Below are 19,628 nucleotides of genomic sequence, written 5' to 3'. Positions count from 1 at the left end.
AGAGAGAGAATCTTAAGCAGGTTCCATTTTCACCATGGAGACCCGATACGGGGCTCGATCTCACAATGGTGAGATCATGACATGAGCTGAAATCAAGAGTCAGGTGTTTAATTGACTGAGCCACCCAAGGTGCCCCTCATTGAGTAATTTTCAAAGTATGCATAAAATATTGTAGTAGGGGCGCCTGGGTGGCTCAGTCGGTTGAGCGTCCAGCTTTGGCTCAGGTCATGATCTCAAGGTTTGTGAGTTCGAGCCCTGTGTTGGGCTCTGTGCTGACAGCCCAGAGCCTGGATTCTGCTTTGGATTCTGTGTCTCCCTCTCTCTCTGCCCGTCCCCCTGTTCACACTCTGTCTCTCTCAAAAATGAATAAACATTAAAAAAATTTTTTTTAATATTGTAGAATATCTATCTACACTATCAGATGTGGATAATTTCTATAACTAGTAAGAACAAGAAACCTAAGAATTAGAGGTATTTGGGTTTTTTTTTTTTTAATCCATCCCAGGGGTACTACCATTAACATAAAATAAAGAGGGCTCAGTGTGACTGTCCTAATTAATTTTTAGTCTAGAGCTGAGCTGCCCATGTGGCTAGGAAGTGCTTGAAATAGGGCTAATCTGTATTGAGACATGCTGTAAATGTAAAACACATTCTAAATTTCAAAGACCGAGTATGAAAAATGAAAAATATCTCATGAATAATTTTTTATTACATATTGAAATGGTATTTTGGATATGATGGGGTAAAGAAATTGTGCAAGGTAATTTTATCTGTTTCTTATTGCCCTTTTAAATGTGGCCAACAAAAAAACTTACATATGTGGCTTGCATTGTATTTCTACTGGACAGTGCTGGTCTAAGTAGCAGTGATTCTTAACTGCAGGTGCTCATCAGAATTATCGTAGGAGCTTTTTCAAAAAGTGGTCCCCTGGAGCCTGGTTCAAAATAAAGCAGAACCTTGGTAGTCAGTATTTCAAAAATATTTCCTGGGGCGCCTGGGTGGCTCAGTTGGTTGAGTGCCCAACTTTGGCTCAGGTCATGATCTCACAGTTTGTGGGTTCAAGCCTGGCATCAGGCTCTGTGCTGACAGCTCAGAGCCTGGAGCCTGCTTCAGATTCTGTGTCTCCCTCTCTCTCTCTTCCCCTCCCCTGTTTGTCTGTCTCCCTCTCTCTCTCTCAAAAATAAATAATAAACATTAAAAAAATAAATAATTCTGAGACTCATTAATTTAGAGGTTACGGGACATTGTGTCCTTGAGCTTTACAAGCTTGGGAGTAGAAGTAACACTGGTAGACTGTCTCCTGTAACTTATTTCTGTGGAATAAGAACCAATATGCTCATTGCCTGCTTGTTGAAAACAATAAGAATAGGAAAGAATAATAGTACTAAAGCTGGAAAAAAAAGTTGGAACTTGCCTCAAAACTAGTTAAAATTAAGAGACCCTGGAATTCTTTTATGAGATGAATAGGCCTATTATATAATAAAGAATTTGACAAGCCTTTGTCCCTGGTTCCTGGGAGAGAAATTCTAAGTCCTTGGAATTTCTCAAAAGAAACAGAAGTATCTTCATTATTCACGAGCCCCTTGGATTACATCTGAGTTTATGCTAAGAGATGTGATAACTCAAGATAGGGGTTGCTCACTAGAAAGACCAACCTTATGATTAGAGGGTTGGAGGCTTTGAGGCAGCTGGACTTCTGGGGAGGGGAAAGAGGTTAGAGATGGAGTTTAACTGCGGTCTGTGATTTGATCAATCATGCCACTGTAATGAAATCCTGATAAAAACTCAGGACACTGAAGCTCAATGGAACTTTGTGGTTGGTGAACACACTGATAATGCTAGGAGGATGAGTACCTGATTCCAAAGGGAAAGAATGGGAAAGCTCTGTATTCAGGACACACCCAGACTTTACTCATCTGGCTAATAAATAAATTAGATTATTTATAATAAAACTGTATTCATAAGTATAGTGCTTTCTGATTTTTGTAAGTTGTTCTAGTGAATTATTAAACTGGACAGGATGGTGGGAACCCCAAATTTGTAGCCAATTGGTCAGAAGTGCAGGTGGCCAGGTGCCCCACTTGTGGCCCCATCTAAAGCAGAGACAGTTTTGTAAAGGACCAAGCCCTTAACTTGTATTATGTGACCTAACACAAGGTGGTTAGTGTCAGAATTCAATGTCAGTACACCAGTTGGTGTCAGAATAAGGTCATACCTTCAAACTGTAACAAAAACATTTGTAAGAAAATATAAAACCTTATAAAACTAAATTCAAGTAGCAAATCTATGATATGTGAAAAGGCTGTACTCTAAAATTGAGTATATCGTTCTGTGATTAAATCTGATGGCACATTTTATACTCTGAAACTAACAAAAGGACTTTACATCTAACAAGGCATTGGAGCAATGTTAACATTTTTCTGGTTTTCACAAAGATTATTTTTACCTTTCCTCCTTTACTTGTCCTTACCTGCACCTTTCCATCACTGCTGCTGCTGCTGCTACTAACCCAACAGTTTATAATTTTATATACACATAACCAAAAGAAGATTTGAGACAGAAAACAGGATCACAGTTCTGTTCAAGTCTGGTCTTTGGCTATTGGGATGTGTAAACCTTAGATGTCGGGAGGGGCAAATAACCATGTTTTGAAGCCATAACAGGAATAACCAAGACTCATACCCTTGAGATGGAAAGGTGAATAAGATTTCTTAACAAACAGTTAAGAAGCATTTCTCTCATTTTCCAGTCTACTTTCCTTCACAAAACTGGACACGTATCCTCAAATAACAAAGTAGGACAGGGAGAGCAATTCAAAAAGACAAGGGGAGCAATGAGGAGGGAAGGAAATCCGAAGCAGCTCTGCAGCCTGACTACAAATCACTGCCCACAGGGAAGAGGCAGTAGAAAGCAGGAAGAAAAGGAGAATGTCCTGAGAATTACAAAGAGCATTAAGTATAGCATGTAGTTCTCTACAATTATTCAAGGAATGCGGGAGAAGAAAGAAGACTGAGTGCTGAGCCCATGTGTGCTGTGAGTACCTCGCCGCTCACTGAAGGACAACCATTCGTTTCTAGAAAATGAGATTCTGAAATCCATGGAGGCAAAAATGTACTGAGAGATGCCTGCTAAATCAAGGATATATGCTTTTCTCTGCCAGCCATAAGGTATTTTTGAGGTAGAGATGTGAAAGGATCTTCTGAGACAAAGAAGAGAAGTACTTTTTCTGAAGATGTGTCCGCTCATCTGCTGACCTCTGCTGGATCAACAGTGGCATCCAGTGGCCAAAAGTCTCAGCACAGACTTCTTTGTCTCTAGGAAGGGTTTCTATTGCTTTGGGTGAAGTGGCAATTCAGAAACAAAACCATTTCTGTTGTCTATAACTAAGGATCCCCAAAGACACAGTACTTTGTAATACAAAGTGAAGAACCAAAGGCCATAAAGAAGAAATGCAGGGGGGCAGCTTAAGATTAGCCGTGGTATTTATATTTCCTGTGGTATTACTAAAATGAATGAAAATACAGGAGGGGATGAACAAATCTGTGGGTGGGAGTAGGTAGGTTTTCACTGCGTCAGAATACTTTAAAAATAAATCAGTATATAACATATTTTTATTTTAAAACGAAAGCAAAACTGCAACAAATTTCCATATGCACATTTTATTTCTTAAAGGACTTAGGAAAGAAAAAATAATGGAATTAACCTGGTTTAATTAAACAGTTTATTCAAATTTCAGTTTGCACCTGAAGTGTGGTTTTTAAAAACTGATTTGATTTTCAGCTGCTAAATTCAGATGTCTGTTTTTAGGGAGAGAGCAAAATTGGCTCAGGTATAGCCTTAATGTATAGCAAATAAATAGAAAGGAAAAACATTCCACCCAAGATATTTTCACGTTCCAACTGTTTGACTTAAACTGCTAAAAAAGCGATTTTCTGGCAAAGTTCCAGTAAGTAAAATGCCAGTAAATTATCACTTAAAAAAAAGAAAGAAAAGAACTATGTTTCCTCAGTGACATAATACAAGCAAACATGAATGATGGAGTAATCTTAAAATTTTTATCTTACTTAGATTATATTTCATCTCTCCAGGTCAAAGATAAGAAAAAAAAAGTGGGTACCAAGAGGCTCTTCTCTCACGATTTAAATCTGTTCATTTTTGGGGCGCCTAGGTGGCTCAGTCCATTAGGCATCTGACTCTTGATTTTGGCTCAGGTCATGATCTCACGGTTCGTGGGATCAAGCCCCATGTGGGACTTCACGCTAACAGCACAGAGCCTGCCTGGGATTCTCTCTCTCCCTCTCTGCTCCTTCCCTGCTTGCACAAATGTGCATGCACTCTCTCACTAAAAATGAATGAATAAATAAATTTGTTCATTCTCTGCTCTATATTTCTAGCCAAAACCAAAAACCCATGGAACTGTCACATACATTACTCTCAACTCTCGTGATAGATCTGGCTGGCTCAGATGCACATCCCAGCTCAAACTCACCTGTTTGGATGCGATGTGGGCAGCATGAACTGGAATTCCACCACGCAGGTATTGTCCTTAAGCTGGCGATGTTGGACGCTGTTAAGTTCATAGGCAATGTAAGCCCTTCGAACATAAACCTGGTTAAAAAGTAACCCTCAATAAATACACTCCTTCAAAAACAGAAACTAAAAGATGGTTAGCCAGGAAAAAGATAGTCTTGAGAAGAGGGATGCAATGTAGAAGGAGGCTCTGTACATAAATAACTTGCTTTAATTAATAAAGCTGCAGTCTTAGGGCACCTGGGTGGCTCAGTTGGTTGAGCGTCCGACTTTGGCTCACATCATGATCTCACAGCTCGTGGGTTCGAGCCCCGCATCAGGCTCTGTGCTGACCACTCAGAGCCTGGAGCCTGCTTCGGATTCTGTGTTTCCGTCTCTCTCTGCTCCTGCCCCGCTTGCAATCTGTCTCTCTCTCTCTCTCAAAAATGAATAAACATTAAAAAAAAAAATTTTTTTTTAAGTTGCAGTCTTAAAACTACACCCATGACTATAAATGAAAATAAAATTAACCTGCCTCTGCTGGACACCTCTGGCTGGGCCATAAACCTTTCACGTGAACCCAAACTTAGGGAGAAGGTTTGATCATTAGTAAAAGAAAGCATTATTTCAGTAGAAGGTAAAATCAAGCAGTGAGAAAAATGAGAGGTACTGATCTGAGCCACCTGAGGAGTGAAGGCAGAAGATAGAAACACTTGTTGTACAGTTCAACTCATTTACTATCTTGTATCTCTTCGTTTTGTTGTCCCACTACTCCAAATTATTTTAGATTATTTATAACCCGCCAAACCCTAGGCAAAAGCAGTAAGGCATAATTTGACATAACATCTCAAACACACTAACCTGACTCAAGAGTTAAAGAAATAGCAACAGGTTACATCACAGCAAAAACCGTAAGTGTGACCTTGTGCACTTCACAGCCAATTTGCCATGCACATAAAATGCTACATGCGATTCTATCATCATGTGAGGTATATAAGGAGATTTCTCATTAAATGACACGGAAGCACTCTAAGATACTTAGATATTTTTAAAATTTGGTATTTACTGAGTAGGATACATTACATTCCATCCACAGACTACAAATAAAAAGTAAGCCAAAGGAGCTTGCAACAGACTGCAGTGATGTCATATTACATAAAATCATCTAGAACACTCTTCTTCCATCTTCAAAAAACATCTACCTGGCAATTTATAGCCATTATTCAGGGCCTGCAATTTTTGTGCTTAATGAGGTAGTGTGCTGGAAACAGAAAAGTCTTTGAGCCAGATTGACCTGGGTTCAAATGCAAACCCTTCCAATTATTATCTACATAAATGTGGACCAGTCACAGTCAACCTCTCAGGAGTCTCACTTTCCTTTTGCTTCATGAAGTAATTGTAGGGTTAAATGAGAAAAGCAGTAAAGCAACTAAAACACAGTTCGTTATATGTTATTACTTTCTTTCTCATGACAAAATATTTCAATAGAGTTGCTTAAAAATTCAGAATATAACTAAAAATCCATTTTATTTGGCCCAAATCACAAATGGTACATGTTCTGGTCAGCCATATATTTTTTCATTTATTGTTTTATATGGAATCCTAATTTATTCTGAAATGAGAGAATTCAAATACTTGGAAAGTAGAGACTATTGAAAAATGCTGGCAGCTATTTTCCTATGATTGGACAAGTGGTGATCAGTTCAGCTGAAAACACCTGAGTAAAGCAAGCATTTGTTTCAAAGGAAAAGAAGACTCTACTCTTTAGCACCAACCTTAAGCCCAAAGAAAAAGGACTGATACATTAGCCAAGTGGACAGAAGAGATCAGCTAGAAACCAAGAAAAAGGTGATATCACAATACTTTGAAAACTTACCTCCAGAGCTGCCATCCTCACTACCTGGTTGCTGTGATAGAAGAAGTTTGGTAGGACATCAAAAATAGATGTTTCAGACAAGATGAGTTTCTGGAAGGTACAGAGACAAGCTTAAGCCATTACATTCAAAAGGGAACAATTTCAGTGGACAATATTTAGCATTTTGAAGCAGACAGAGTAACCTAAGAATTCTGTCTAGGAATGTCCTGTATAAACTCACCTTCTTTGTGCCCCAGCTTCCTCAGCTACAAAATGGGGGCGGGGGGGGGGGGGGAAGGACACCTATCCTCATGGGTCTGTTGCGAGCATTAGAAGAATGAAAATATGTAAAATTCTTAGAATAATATAGTGACGCATCATATGCTAATATTAGTGCTAAAGACCATAATTAACAGCCTTCCTGACATATATCTGTACTCAACTTCTTAAATACTGTCTCAATCCTCCGCTATGGTAAGCCACAGATTTGGACCCCAGTTGAAACCCTATATTTCAACTATTAACCAAATAAACAAAAATATCCTTTCCCCTTTTCTAGGTTCCCCGGAAGGAAATCTGACAGAAAGCCTGAAGATTCCCTTGGCTAGATAGAACAATATTACTCTTATTTACAGGTAGAAAAACAAAGTCATTCCTGAGAAAATGGTTCTGTCTAAAAAGTAATAGTCAAGGTCCTTTCAATTAGTAGTAAAATTAGCCAACACTCTTTATAAAACTGGTTCTGTATAAAGCTTAATAGTAAGCATTATAATAAGATAAAACTTAAATGACTTAAGTGGCTTTGTCTCTAGAAGACTAACAACTACCTGTTTATACATCTGATTCAAATACCAGACATCAACTAGTGCTACCACTTAATTCTAGCCTAGAATACTTTCTAGATAAAAAGTACAAGAGGTAGAGACTTCATTTTTAAGCTAAATCACAATTATAAAAGCATTTTTATGAAAAAAACAACATTAAGTATAAATCATTTTATAAAGTCAAGGCATGAAACTTCATTTCAGATTGATTAATTGAACCAGGCTTAGGAATAAAGTGGACAAGAATGCACAGTGGTAGAAAAGGGCTTTATGTATACCTGCAGGTTCTCAATGCAAAACTGATGTCCATACATGTCAATAGCTGAAAGGAAGATAGACTCTACTTGGTTATGGCGAAGCTCATATGATGGCAAATGGGAGGCAATAAGAACCTAGAGTGAGAGCAAAATAAGAGGCATAAGTTCCTGAGGGAGTGATTATTCTAGCCTCCTATTAGGCAGCTCTGATACAAAAGCAATAAATATAAATCTGTAAGTGCAGGCATCAAAGATAAAACAGAGACCAAGTAAAACAACTTCTAGGTCCTGTAACATACAGCCAATGCCACCAATACTGCATCTCAGTTGACTCTCACCATGATTTGCGTTGTGGGCAATTTCCCACAGGGGGGCAGGGGGAAAGCAGAGAAAACAGCTTCAATCAAGTTCCCTCAGTGCATGTGATTTACCATTGTAAAGCCTCTAGTCCTGGGGACTGCATGACTAGCTGTTAATTGGGAATCAGGTCTGGCAGGGAGCAGCTGTGGGGAAGGTGGATGTCACAGAGCAGGGCTTTTGCAACTCTGAAGTAGAAACAAAGACTAGGAAAAGATGCTCTGACAGCCCCAAGTACTCAATATCAACAAGGAGGTATTGGGATGTAACACCAACGCATGTGAGGGGCAGAGAGAGTGAAAAGCAGTGTCACAAACAAACAGGGACACGGTAGGACCTGAATACTCTCAGCAGGTCACTGAGAGGTTCAATAACTTTGAGCAGTTCAGTGACATGGATACAATTGTAGAGAAAGCAGAAGGTCACTGAACAGCTTCAAATGCTGCTTCCTTGTCAATGCCCCGTGCACTGAAACACAAAGGGAGCGCCACTTCTTGGCTTCCCTGCTGAAACCTTTTGGAATGGAAATGAAGACTACAGGGTGAAACTAACTGGACTTCTCTGGGGGTTGTTCTGATTGCTAGCACCTAAGATCCACTGCATTATCTTTCTGCTTTCCACACTTAATTTTTTCCTACACACTTAAAAAAAAGTTTTCACTTGCTTCTAAGCTCCCTTTGGGAAGTGAAAAATATTGAGTTTATTGCCATCCCTTAGTTTCCTTTCCCCCACATGACCCTGGTTTACTATCACAAGGTGATTAGGAAAGTCAGGGAATAGTAAGAGAATTTTATCAGGGGGAAAAGACTTCTATTTTAAACAGACTCAACATTAATGTTTTCCTTTCTCTTTAAAAAAAACATACTACGTGGGGCACTTGCATTAAACATCCAACTTTGGCCCAGGTCATGATCTCACAGCTTGTGAGTTCGAGCCCTCACATCCGGCTCTGTGCTGACAGCTCAGAGCCTGGAGCCTGCTTCTGATTCTGTGTCTCCCTCTCTCTGCCCATTCTGCTCATGCTCTGCCCATCCCCTTTCTCTCAAAAACAGAAACAAACATTAAAAAAAAAAAGACAATCTGTTAAAACTACAAATTCTCTCTCTGAAAAATAAATAAATAAACATTAAAAAAAAAAAAAAAGACATACTACGTGAAAACATTTGTTTTGAGGGCCGTGAGAAGATGTACATAGAAAATTGTATGATCTGTGTCAGGAGATTGAATAAAAAACTCATTGTATGAAAACCATTTCTCCTTCAAGATAATCAACACATGTCCTTACCTGGCGTGCTCGAAGTGCCACTTTGGCATTGGTGGTCTTACTGAGTTGAGTTAGCTCTGTGAGGATATTCAGCAGCTCATCAGTGAGAGTAGGGTCCCGACCACACAACTGATCCTAATTGTTAATGTGAAAAAATATATGTACATCCACATTAAAAAGAACTGTGGATAGAAATTTGAAATGGGAAAAGGGACTAAAAAGAAAGCAAACAGAGCTGGATTAATAAGAAAATGCAAACTTCCTATTATTTGTATCCCAAACAATGTGTACAGAAGACCCAAGAAGAAGCCACTGCTGAGAAGCCCAAATTCCTCAGGCATTCAGATTCAAAGTTCCTAGTGAATTTCTTTATTAACATTATACTTTTAACATGCAGAAGAAATCATCAGGGACCATTAAAAGGGGCCAAGGGATTCTGAGTAAAAAACAACAGATGATGCCTCCAACTTTTAAGAGGTTTTACATAATATAGGGACTGAGTCAGGCTTTCCTGTTCCCTCTCCCACTTTTGGAAAGAAGGCAGAATAAGGCAAAAGGAACCACTCCTGGTGGTTTTCATTCCAAACACCAAATGTTCAACATCCCAGGAGGGTGCAAAACAGAAACACAAGAGCAAATTATTCATTTATGAACACACACTATATAAAAACACTATCTCATATGTTGACAATTCTATTCCTGAAATCATTTATCCTCTTGCTGTACCAAGAATCATTCCACAATAACGAAACATGGTGAATCCTTAGATGGAGTAGAGGAAAAAACCAAGCTACTACTATACAATCCATGGGTTTATTCAATTGGGTCCTTCTTTTTCTAAAAATTAAAATTAGTTAAGAAAAAAAATCTCTATCTATTTTAAGAAAAATACTTCTCCAGTGGAGTATTAGTTCATTCCCTAAATTCATCCATTATCCATGTAATTTTCATCTAAGCTGAAAAAACTGCAAATGTGGATTTTATAAATAGCTGTCCTTTTTTTTTTTTTTTTTTTTTGAAACGTACAGAGTTATTTATAGAGATTCTAAACACTAGGGGCGCTTGGGTGGTTCAGTTGGTTAAGCGTCTAACTTCGGCTCAGGTCACAATCTCCTGGCTCGTGAGTTCAAGCCCTGCATCGGGCTCTCTGCTGTCAGCGCAAAGCCCACTTTGGATCCCTCCCCGGCTCTCTCTCTTCTCAAAAATAAATAAACATTAAAAAAAAAATTCTTAAACAATACCACATAAAATATATACCTTTAGGCATAGTTCCCTCTACTTTGAGTTTGAAATAATTGCTTTTATATTGTAGTGAGTTTTTATTCTCCCTCTGCTATAAATAGGACATGACAGATGACCAGATCCCAAAAGGCTTCCTGTTTCTGCCTTTTAATTTTCTTCCTTACCTTGATTATCGGCCTTTTTCCTGAAAAGCCTCCATTTCATATTTAACTTTCTTCATCTCAAAGGATACTCTTTATGGTCCCTTTACCACAACAGTATAAACAAAAGCTTGAGACTTTCAGCTTTTGGGGCAGATAGGCATTTCCCAAAACACCTCTTCTACAACCCCTACTGCCTTCCACACCACAGGGTAAACGGTTTGGGAGTACTCAGCACCACTATGCTGGGAAGAAGGCTTCTCAAACATTTTAAAGCAGGAAATACCTCCTGGTCTCCAATCCACCCACCAGAGGTCTGCTCCAAATATCCAGAGTCATAAAACACACGATGGGATTTATAGTTAAGGAAGTGCAAGTACTGTTTTCACATGCTGAACACAGTAAATTCACTGATCTGAGGGGGAAGATTCACCTGTTTGGCACACAGAAGTCACTGATCTGAGTGAGGAGGAGAAAGTGGCCTATCAAGTGACTATAAATCCAGGGTTCGGTTGAGCATGTGGTCATAGACCAGAGGGCCTGTTCAACCTACCCTAGGTATTAAGAGAAAAAAGGAGGGAGAAAATGCAACTAAGCTACATCTTTTGTTGAGATCTAAGGAGCGAAAAAGAATTTCAAGGAAATGTATAAAATCACCAGGGACAAGACCACAGGAAGACAGAAGAACAGACAGATCACAGTGAATAAGGAAACCAAGATAAGGTTTTTCTATTAAATCCCTCTTTTCCTAATAGAGAAAAACATTCCTTTCTGAGGTACTTCCTCCACCCATCAGAATGTCCCATTGAAAGATCTAAAAACCTAACAGGTGTCCTGAGAAGTAAAACTCAGCTACTCTGCAAAAGTCCAGACTAAAGTCTCAACATCTAACAACAAAAACCAACATAACAAAATAAGAACACTAGCTACCTACTTGTATCAGACATGACAGCTTTGGAATGTTTTCCCTTGAAAGGAAATCCAGGTTTACCTCTTGGGATTAAATTAAAATAAAGAAATAAAAATGGAGCTATCTTCTTGCCTAACTATAGATCATGTTCTAATTTAAAACAATACACAAAACCACTTTTTAAAAAACCATTTTTTTTCCTTTTATCTTTCCACTATGAGAGAAAAGGAGGGAGAAAAGAGGTAGGGAAAAGGAAACAGTATCTGAAAGAAAAGGGAACTATGGAGACTTAAAACAATAATCAGGAAATAATTATTCATTCATAATCACCAAGCGACAACCTTTTTCTGGGCTCCTTGTGATAAAGTACAGAAACCAGGCCTTTCTGGGATGTGAAGTAGCAAATATAGTATCAATAAACTACTACATCCATTAGTTTATCCTAACTTGGATATTTTCCATTCAAATATTATTTTGCCCATTGTCATCATGAGCACTTAGAAAAAGATTGGCCGGGGCGCCTGGGTGGCTCAGTCAGTTAAGTGTCCGACTTCAGCTCAGGTCATGGTCTCACATTTTGTGGGTTCAAGCCCCGCATTGGGCTCTGCGCTGACAGTGCGGAGCCTGTTTGGGATACTCACTACCTCTCTCTGCCCCTTCACCATTCGCTCTTTCTCAAAATAAATAAACTTAAAAAAATTTTTTTAAACAAGAAAAAGATTGGCAATAGAAAATTAAATGTAGGGGCGCCTGGGTGGCTCAGTCGGTTAAGCGGCCGACTTCAGCTCAGGTCATGATCTCACAATCTGTGAATTCGAGCCCCGCGTCAGGCTCTGTGCTGACAGCTCAGAGCCTGGAGCCTGTTTCAGATTCTGTGTCTCCCTCTCTCTGACCCTCCCCCGTTCATGCTCTGTCTCTCTCTGTCTCAAAAATAAATAAACATTAAAAAAAAAAAAATTAAAAAAAAAAAAAGAAAATTAAATGTAGAGTAACCTTCTCATCCCTTTCTTGTCCTTGGTCTGGACAAGAAAGACCAGGTATGTTCAGGTCCTAAAAGAAACCACCAGACACTGAAGACAATTCTACCTATCAGAACCAACAATCCGAAGATACAAACATCCAAAAGGAAGTTTATGGCCCTCTAGACTAGAAGCAGGCTTCCTTTGGGAGGCCCAACATCACCATCTAATTCTGGTGAACATTTTATAACAATGACATTAAATGGTGACTCAGTCAGCAGATGTGTTTCCTCAATATAAAGAGGTTTTTTTAATGAGCCTACCTGCCGAGTCTGGGATTACAGGTTACTTGCATAAATCTGCAGGCCAAAGTGAAAATAATTATTCAGTAATGGTTAAGATTGGTATCACACATTTATTTCTTGTATTTATTCTTAACCTGGATGGTGGCTAACTGCAGGGAATATTTCTGATGTACAGAAATATAACAAATGTGCTTAAGTGTCAAAACCATAACCAAAGTTATGCAGCTGACTGCCAGAAGAGCCCAAAATAATCCAACTTGATCTTAGCAACCTATGATTTGAAGACAATTCAGAATGGAATGTGACCTAATGTGTAATGCTCTCAAGACATTAACAATCGTTCAGGTAGGTGAGGCACTAATCCCAAAATCAGCAATGGACTGGTAGCTTCTTCCAGTCACAGCTGGACTTTTTGTAATTCCAAGGATGTCATAGGACAGGTTTAACAAGAAATTGTTAATATCACCTGTATTCAGTAAACTAGGACTAAGACACATAGGATAAAATTATTTGCAGTTATGTTAAGAAGAAGAAGAAGAAAAGGCTCCCAGTTAAAACCAAATCAAGGTTCACAGGCATAGCACTACTCATTAGGAAGCATGGTTTACATTATATTCATGTGGACCATACCAGAAATAACACATAAGTAGTGAGGGGAGGACTACTCAGCATCAAGATGGCTATGGAACATGTACTTTGTTATCTGGACAGCTATAAGAATGTTGATTATTTTTATTGGCGCCAAATTGCCTAATTTGGCTAGAGTCTCTTTAACTATCTCTAAGTAAACATAAATAGTATTTCCAAGCTTTTTCCTATGAAATTGAATTTAAGAAGTAAAAAGAGTTTTCAAAAAATACATTTGGTCTTCTAGACTTTGGTTTTAATCGAGGCACCGTGTTCCTCCAAATGGACTTTTGCATTTTACTTGATATTCTGCTTTCCAGATAGGGTAAAAGATTAGAACAAATTTGCTCAAGAGGCAAGTTGCCTGAGGCAAGCTACTACTAGGCAAGCTATGCTAATACCTGGAGGGGATGAGGGGTTCCTTGAAGCAGCCCACATTTCATAACACTGATTCACAGAAGCCTGATTGTCTTGATCCCTCCCTCTAGGTTCAAAAGCCCCAGAAATCATCATCTAGCTCAGCAAAGCACACCATCAACATTCCTGCTTCTAGAAAGCAAAAGATTGAAATGCCGGGCACATAACCATCAATCAGGAAGCCAAGGTAAGCAAAGAAAGGGGAAGTGGCAGAGAACACAAGCTGTGGAATTCCAATGCTACCATGTCCAGGTGGTATCTGTAAAAGACAGTGAGACCTAAGGAAAGAGTGATCCAAACCAGTAAGATAGCTTTTATCAGCTACCAACATTCATGCAGATGTAGGATAGAGTGATGGCAGTGAGACCCTGCCATTACCAAAGAAAGAATGAGGAAACCCACACCTGGTATCCAGCAATATCACATTGGAAAGGAGCACCTCTCAAGCCTTCATTCCGGCTGCACATGACACGGCTACCTCTCTCAGCTCAAGCTGAGAAATCAATTAACTTCTTGATTTCCAAGTCTCTAAGATGAGGTGAAAGCAGCTGGTATTTCAAAAGAAACTCAATGATATGAAAGCCTATAGATCCTACTATATTTACTGAGTTTTGGTTTGTTTTTTTAAAGAAAAATGTGAAATGCCAAAATAAAGAAAAGGACAAATCCATCTTTCTGGTTCACATCTTCAACCTTTCTTCTTCTCCCCCTCCTCCTCCTCCTCCTCCCCCCCCCCCCCCACCCAACTCTTCCTCTGCTCACCGTCCTATGCATCCAAACCCAAACACTAATAACAGCTCTTTTCTCCAAAGAGCTCAGCCTGTTGGAAAGAAAGTTTGGGCACTATCCATGCAGGTAAGAAGTAATCAGGATGACAAGGTGGGGAAAAAAGAACAGCAGCAAGTCAGAGTCCCATTGGCTTCTGCCTGTCCTGACTGGCAAAAGCAGAAAGCAAAGCCTCAAACCAGTTCTCTGACAGGCCCCAACGCCTCTGCAGCACCCCCCGTGTAATTACACACTTGAGTGACTGGACTCTGAAGAAAATTGAAGGCCTGAGCTCCGAACAGCTGCCATTTTCTCTCTCCATCACACCAGCGTGATTACTTGAGAAATGAACAGCCCCGGCTCAAAGCTACTCCAGAATTCTCAGAGGAAATATGGCTCCGTGTTCCAATAATGAGATTCTTAAGGCAAGCGTTACTTACAATCACTCCGCAAAAGGAGCGAGCCGAGCCCCTATATCTTACAAATTAGAATTTAAGAAACCCAGCGACAGTCTTGGACGATCATTACTCTTCTGCTGCTCCAAGGATTCTGGGCTTTGGTCTATTTTTAGTGCAGAAAACTGTTAAGTCCTTAAAAAGGTAATCATAATAAAATGAAAACTCACCATCATTAGCTCCCTAAAAAGGCAAATACACCCCATTTTAGGTCCAAACTGAGAGATTCTTCCACTCCCTCCTCATTACCCTTTTCTGCTGCAAAGTCTTGTTTTATCCAAATGAGAATTAGCAATCCTTATGTTAAAATTAAAAAAAAATCTAACTAGTCACAGATATCTTCATTCTTTTGATTGAAAAAAAATCATCAAATTACCACAGATAATAGCACTTCTTTGCTGAAACCTGTCACTTGGGGAAGTTGAAATATTTTATACTGCTGATATATATTTTTTTCTTTCAAATGCATCTTCTGATTTCCCCACCATCTAGCCATTCTATGGTAGCAAAGGTAATGAACTCTCCTTGTAATTATGTTTTTAAAGGTAGCTATTCTAAAAAAAATGTTATATCCTTGAGAGTTAACCAGCTAGGCAGACATGAAGTTGTGGCACTGTTGTTAAACACAAATGTGAGGTAGGTAGTTTCCCTTTATTCTAAACTATGGAATAAAAAAACAGCAGTGGCAATTTATAGTTTTTCTTTTTCCCCCTCCAAGAAGAAAGAATGGAATTAAGGTACCAAAAATGTCAATTCCACAAAGGGACAAGAGAGGAAACTCTAGGAGTAAAATGGTACTTTGGTCCCCCAAAAAGGCAAAAAAGGCAGCCATAAGGCAGCTGTTCATGGGTTGGGGACTCTAACAATAGTCCTATGAAACTCTGATTCTAAGAACTAACTCAATCAGAAGAATCTAGGAATGAAGGACTTACATACTGTGTTTAAAAATCCTTAAGTTCACAAAAATTCTACCCACTGGTCAAATGTACATTAATTCTATTCACATTCTCACCTTTCACTCCCACTTTCTACTAGCTCTCATATTACGAGGTTATAGGGACAAAAGCATGCATCCACTACCATTACAAGAATCTGAGCTTGGAGTTCTATGTAAGTAAAACAGAAAGGGACCAAAGAAGATGCAGAATAAATTTAAATTTCTTTGGTGTGAGGGGCAGTACTGGATTTCTAACACTGTTTTTCATTCTTACATTTTGGGACGTAATAGCCACTGCTGACATTCATGGAAAAAACAAGAGTTCTGAAGAAAAAGTATACTGGCTAAATAAGACTCAGTTTTAAAGCTACTGTCATGAGTGACACCAGGAAGCACAAGGCATCTCTCAGCAGAATCAAGAGATTTGAGTTCCTGTGCATGATTGCATGCATAATAGCCAGAACAATCCTTTCCTGACAGGAGTAGGTTCCTTCAGGTCAAGGACAGAGGTAAAGGTGAGAAACCATTCATCTACAACTCAAGCGCCATTCATGCCAAAATTACAGGAGACAAGAAGCTGTTCCTCTGACCACAGAACCTCAGAAGGAGAAATGTTTTCTCAACAACATCAACCATCCTTACAGGTTCTGAAAAATGGTACTCACAATAAGCATTGTGACCAGAAGATTCTTCTTGGTGACTTGAGCATGAGAGAAGATATAGTTTAGCACAGTGTTCATGTCACTCTTGTTCTCTTCTCGAAGGGCAAACACACATTTGTCATAGTGACCTGCAAGCAGCAAAAAGAACTGGTCCTCATCTATGGTTGAGTGTTCACATTTACATGCCATTTGTTTGTTTGTTTAATGTCTATAATTCACCTGATAAGCAGTGAAACATTGTAAGAATTTTCTTGGATAGGGGCACCTGGGTGGCTTAGTCAGTTAAGCGTTCGACTCTTGATTTGGGCTCAGGTCACGATCTTGTGGTCGTGCAATGGAGACCTGTGTCAAGCTTTGCACTGGTGGTGCAGGGCCTGCTTGGGAATTCTCTCTCAAAATAAATAAAAATTAAAAAATTTAAAAAAAAAGAATTTTCTTGGATGGATTTGTACAGAAATGGTAATGAGGTTTAGTAAAAGAAATGCCGGTAGGAGTCAGGCAATCTAGTGCAAGATCTGGGCTCAAAGCCTAGCTGTATTACCAATTTCCTATGTGCTTCTTGGCAAATCGCTTTCCCTCTCTGAACCTCATTTGCATCCCCCACTCCCCCAAAAAAGGTAGAGGGAAGGTTTGTCTTAGAGACTGAGCTGTTGGTGGTAATTCCAATCCTCACCCTTACTCTAAACTCTCATTTAGTTTCCTGAAATGATTTCCTTAGAAGAGAGGATTCTGTTGCTTAAAAAGAAATGTCAATACCATTAAATTTGATGATCTTTAAAGTCTGCCCCAGCTTGAGATTCTGGCTTCATGTCTGACTCACTGAAAATGTTTCACCCTAACTATAAGGAACAGGTTTTTGTTTTTGTTTTTGAAGAGGGGGCAGAACGAGGGTGAGACTCCCAAGCAGACTCCATGTCCAACGCAGAGCCCAATGAGGGGTGGGGGGGCTCAATCTCAAACCGTGAGATCATGACCTGAGCTGAAATCAAGAGTTGGATGCTTAACTGACTGAGCCACCCACGTGCCCCTAACTATATGGAACAGTTTTAGCTCAAAAATAAAGCAACACAAACTTATCAATATCTGTAAGGGGGATGGTTGTTACCTCTGAAATCAACATTTTGCCCTGTGAATCCATGAAACAGCTAAACAACACCTAGCCATTCCAAATCCAAACTAAGGCATAGATCAAGGAGAACCTTGCATTAAGTCAAAAGGTCTGCAGGGAGAATACAATTATGTACATCTTCATTGGCCCTTCATAAGGCCACCAGGGGTAGGTTAGTTCTGGCTAGGAAAGCTATGTTTTGCCACAGAAACATAAGGATCAGGTTTACTGTAGTGATATCTACCACAGCATAGAAGTAATATTCACTTTTTCAGAAAACAGCTTACTCCAGAATTAAATTTCCAAGCAAAGGAGAATTAGTGTTTGAATAGTCTCAATCAAGGTCAGAATTTTATGAAATTATGAAAATACTAAAGGATTATCATCTCAATTCAGATTCCATTTTAAGTTACAAACCAGAACAGTTCTACTGCATTACTATGGATTCCTAGAATACTGAGTACATTCAACCAGGGTAACTCGGTTCTGTTTTAAATATTAAAGATAAATATGAATTTTTGTCAATATGAAACTAAATATATCTGAATAAAGAACTTAATTCAGATATATTTGAATTAAGAATTGGCAATTTCATATAAGACCTATTTAGAACAAAATAGAATTAGTTGTCCTATATAAATTCATACTTTTCCCAACCAACACTTAACTTTGAAGGCACAACAGAAATATATCTTGGTAAAGGGAATTACTAGAACAAGGACAGATAAAAAGAATATTTACCCAGGGAAAAGACAGCAGAGACACTAAGCAGAAAGAAAGTAATGACACCACATTTTTAAAAACCTTTTGTTGTGAGATATACATACAGCAGAATAAATACCCATATAACTACCATCTATCTTAGAACATTTTTAATTATCTTTGAAGGATCCTATGTGCTCCCCCTCAGAAATACCTACTAAGCTGAATTTTATGTTACTCACTCTTTTGCTTTTCTTTACATTTATTCCATTTATGTCTCAACATTATGTTTGTGAAACACATCCTTCTGTTCATATGTATAACTTGGTTCCTCAACTTTCATTGCTGTATAGTAATCCATTGTAGGAATATACCAGAATTCAATTATTTATTCTACTTATGTAATTCTAATGGTTTCCTATTTTGCTGTTATGAACAATGCTGCCAATAAATAGTCCCATATGTCTCCTTACAAACATGTGTAAGAGTTTCTCTAAAGTTTATTATCTAAGAGTAAAATTGTGAGGTTGAAGAATACATAAAACATTCAACTCTATTAAGTTCTGACAAACTGTTACTTACAGAAGTAGTGAAAGATGATTTTTTTAATTTTTGCCAATCTTATTGTGTTTTTGGCTTTCTCTAATTAGCAATGAGATTGCACATCTTTTCAATTTGTGGATCGTTTGTATCTTTCCTTTTATGAATTATCCTTTTATATCTTTTGCCTATTTTTTTTCTTTTACCTATTTTTCAAAGAAGTTGTCTTTTTACTTATTTACTAACCCCTTTCATTATAGGCGTAGGTTTTTTTTTTTTTTTTTTTTTTTATTTTTTTTTTCAACGTTTTTTATTTATTTTTGGGACAGAGAGAGACAGAGCATGAACAGGGGAGGGGCAGAGAGAGAGGGAGACACAGAATCGGAAACAGGCTCCAGGCTCTAAGCCATCAGCCCAGAGCCCGACGCGGGGCTCGAACTCACGGACCGCGAGATCGTGACCTGGCTGAAGTCGGACGTATAGGCGTAGGTTTTATAAGTACCTTCTCCCACTTTGTGGCTTATGTTTTCAGTCTCTTTATGGCATCTTTTCATCAGCCTTTTCCTTTCTAGTTTACACTAGATGTGTGGTTTACACTAGATGTGTGTCTTCCATGACAAATCCTTCCCTACCCTGAGGTCATACGGCTATTCTCTTAAAAATTTAGTAGTTTTGCCTCTTTAGAACATGTTTAAGTCTTTAATTCATCTGGAATTGACTTCTGTGCATACGGTTTAAGACAGAGATCCAATTTCTTTTTTTGGTTTTGGAAATAAATAAGCCATTGTAGTAG

The 19,628-nt window shown here is 38.7% G+C and overlaps 1 protein-coding gene across 8 annotated transcripts in view; it reads right to left on the bottom strand.

Moving 5' to 3' along the window:
- Nucleotides 1-19,628, bottom strand: part of ACACA (acetyl-CoA carboxylase alpha) — a 274,923-nt gene that overhangs the window by 131,820 nt on the left and 123,475 nt on the right. For all 8 annotated transcript variants that reach the window (XM_030296955.1, XM_030296959.1, XM_030296958.2 and 5 more), the window contains 5 exons: nt 16,489-16,613; nt 9,088-9,201; nt 7,467-7,580; nt 6,386-6,475; nt 4,490-4,608 (listed from right to left, as the gene is read on the bottom strand). In XM_030296955.1, the coding sequence (XP_030152815.1) occupies nt 4,490-4,608; nt 6,386-6,475; nt 7,467-7,580; nt 9,088-9,201; nt 16,489-16,613 (562 nt within the window). The remainder of the gene's footprint in view (nt 1-4,489; nt 4,609-6,385; nt 6,476-7,466; nt 7,581-9,087; nt 9,202-16,488; nt 16,614-19,628) is intronic.

Source organism: Lynx canadensis, chromosome E1 (assembly GCF_007474595.2).
Source record: "Lynx canadensis isolate LIC74 chromosome E1, mLynCan4.pri.v2, whole genome shotgun sequence".
NCBI lineage: Eukaryota > Metazoa > Chordata > Mammalia > Carnivora > Felidae > Lynx > Lynx canadensis.
Note: the sequence above shows the minus strand (reverse complement) of the source record. Positions and strands in the feature narration are given on the sequence as shown.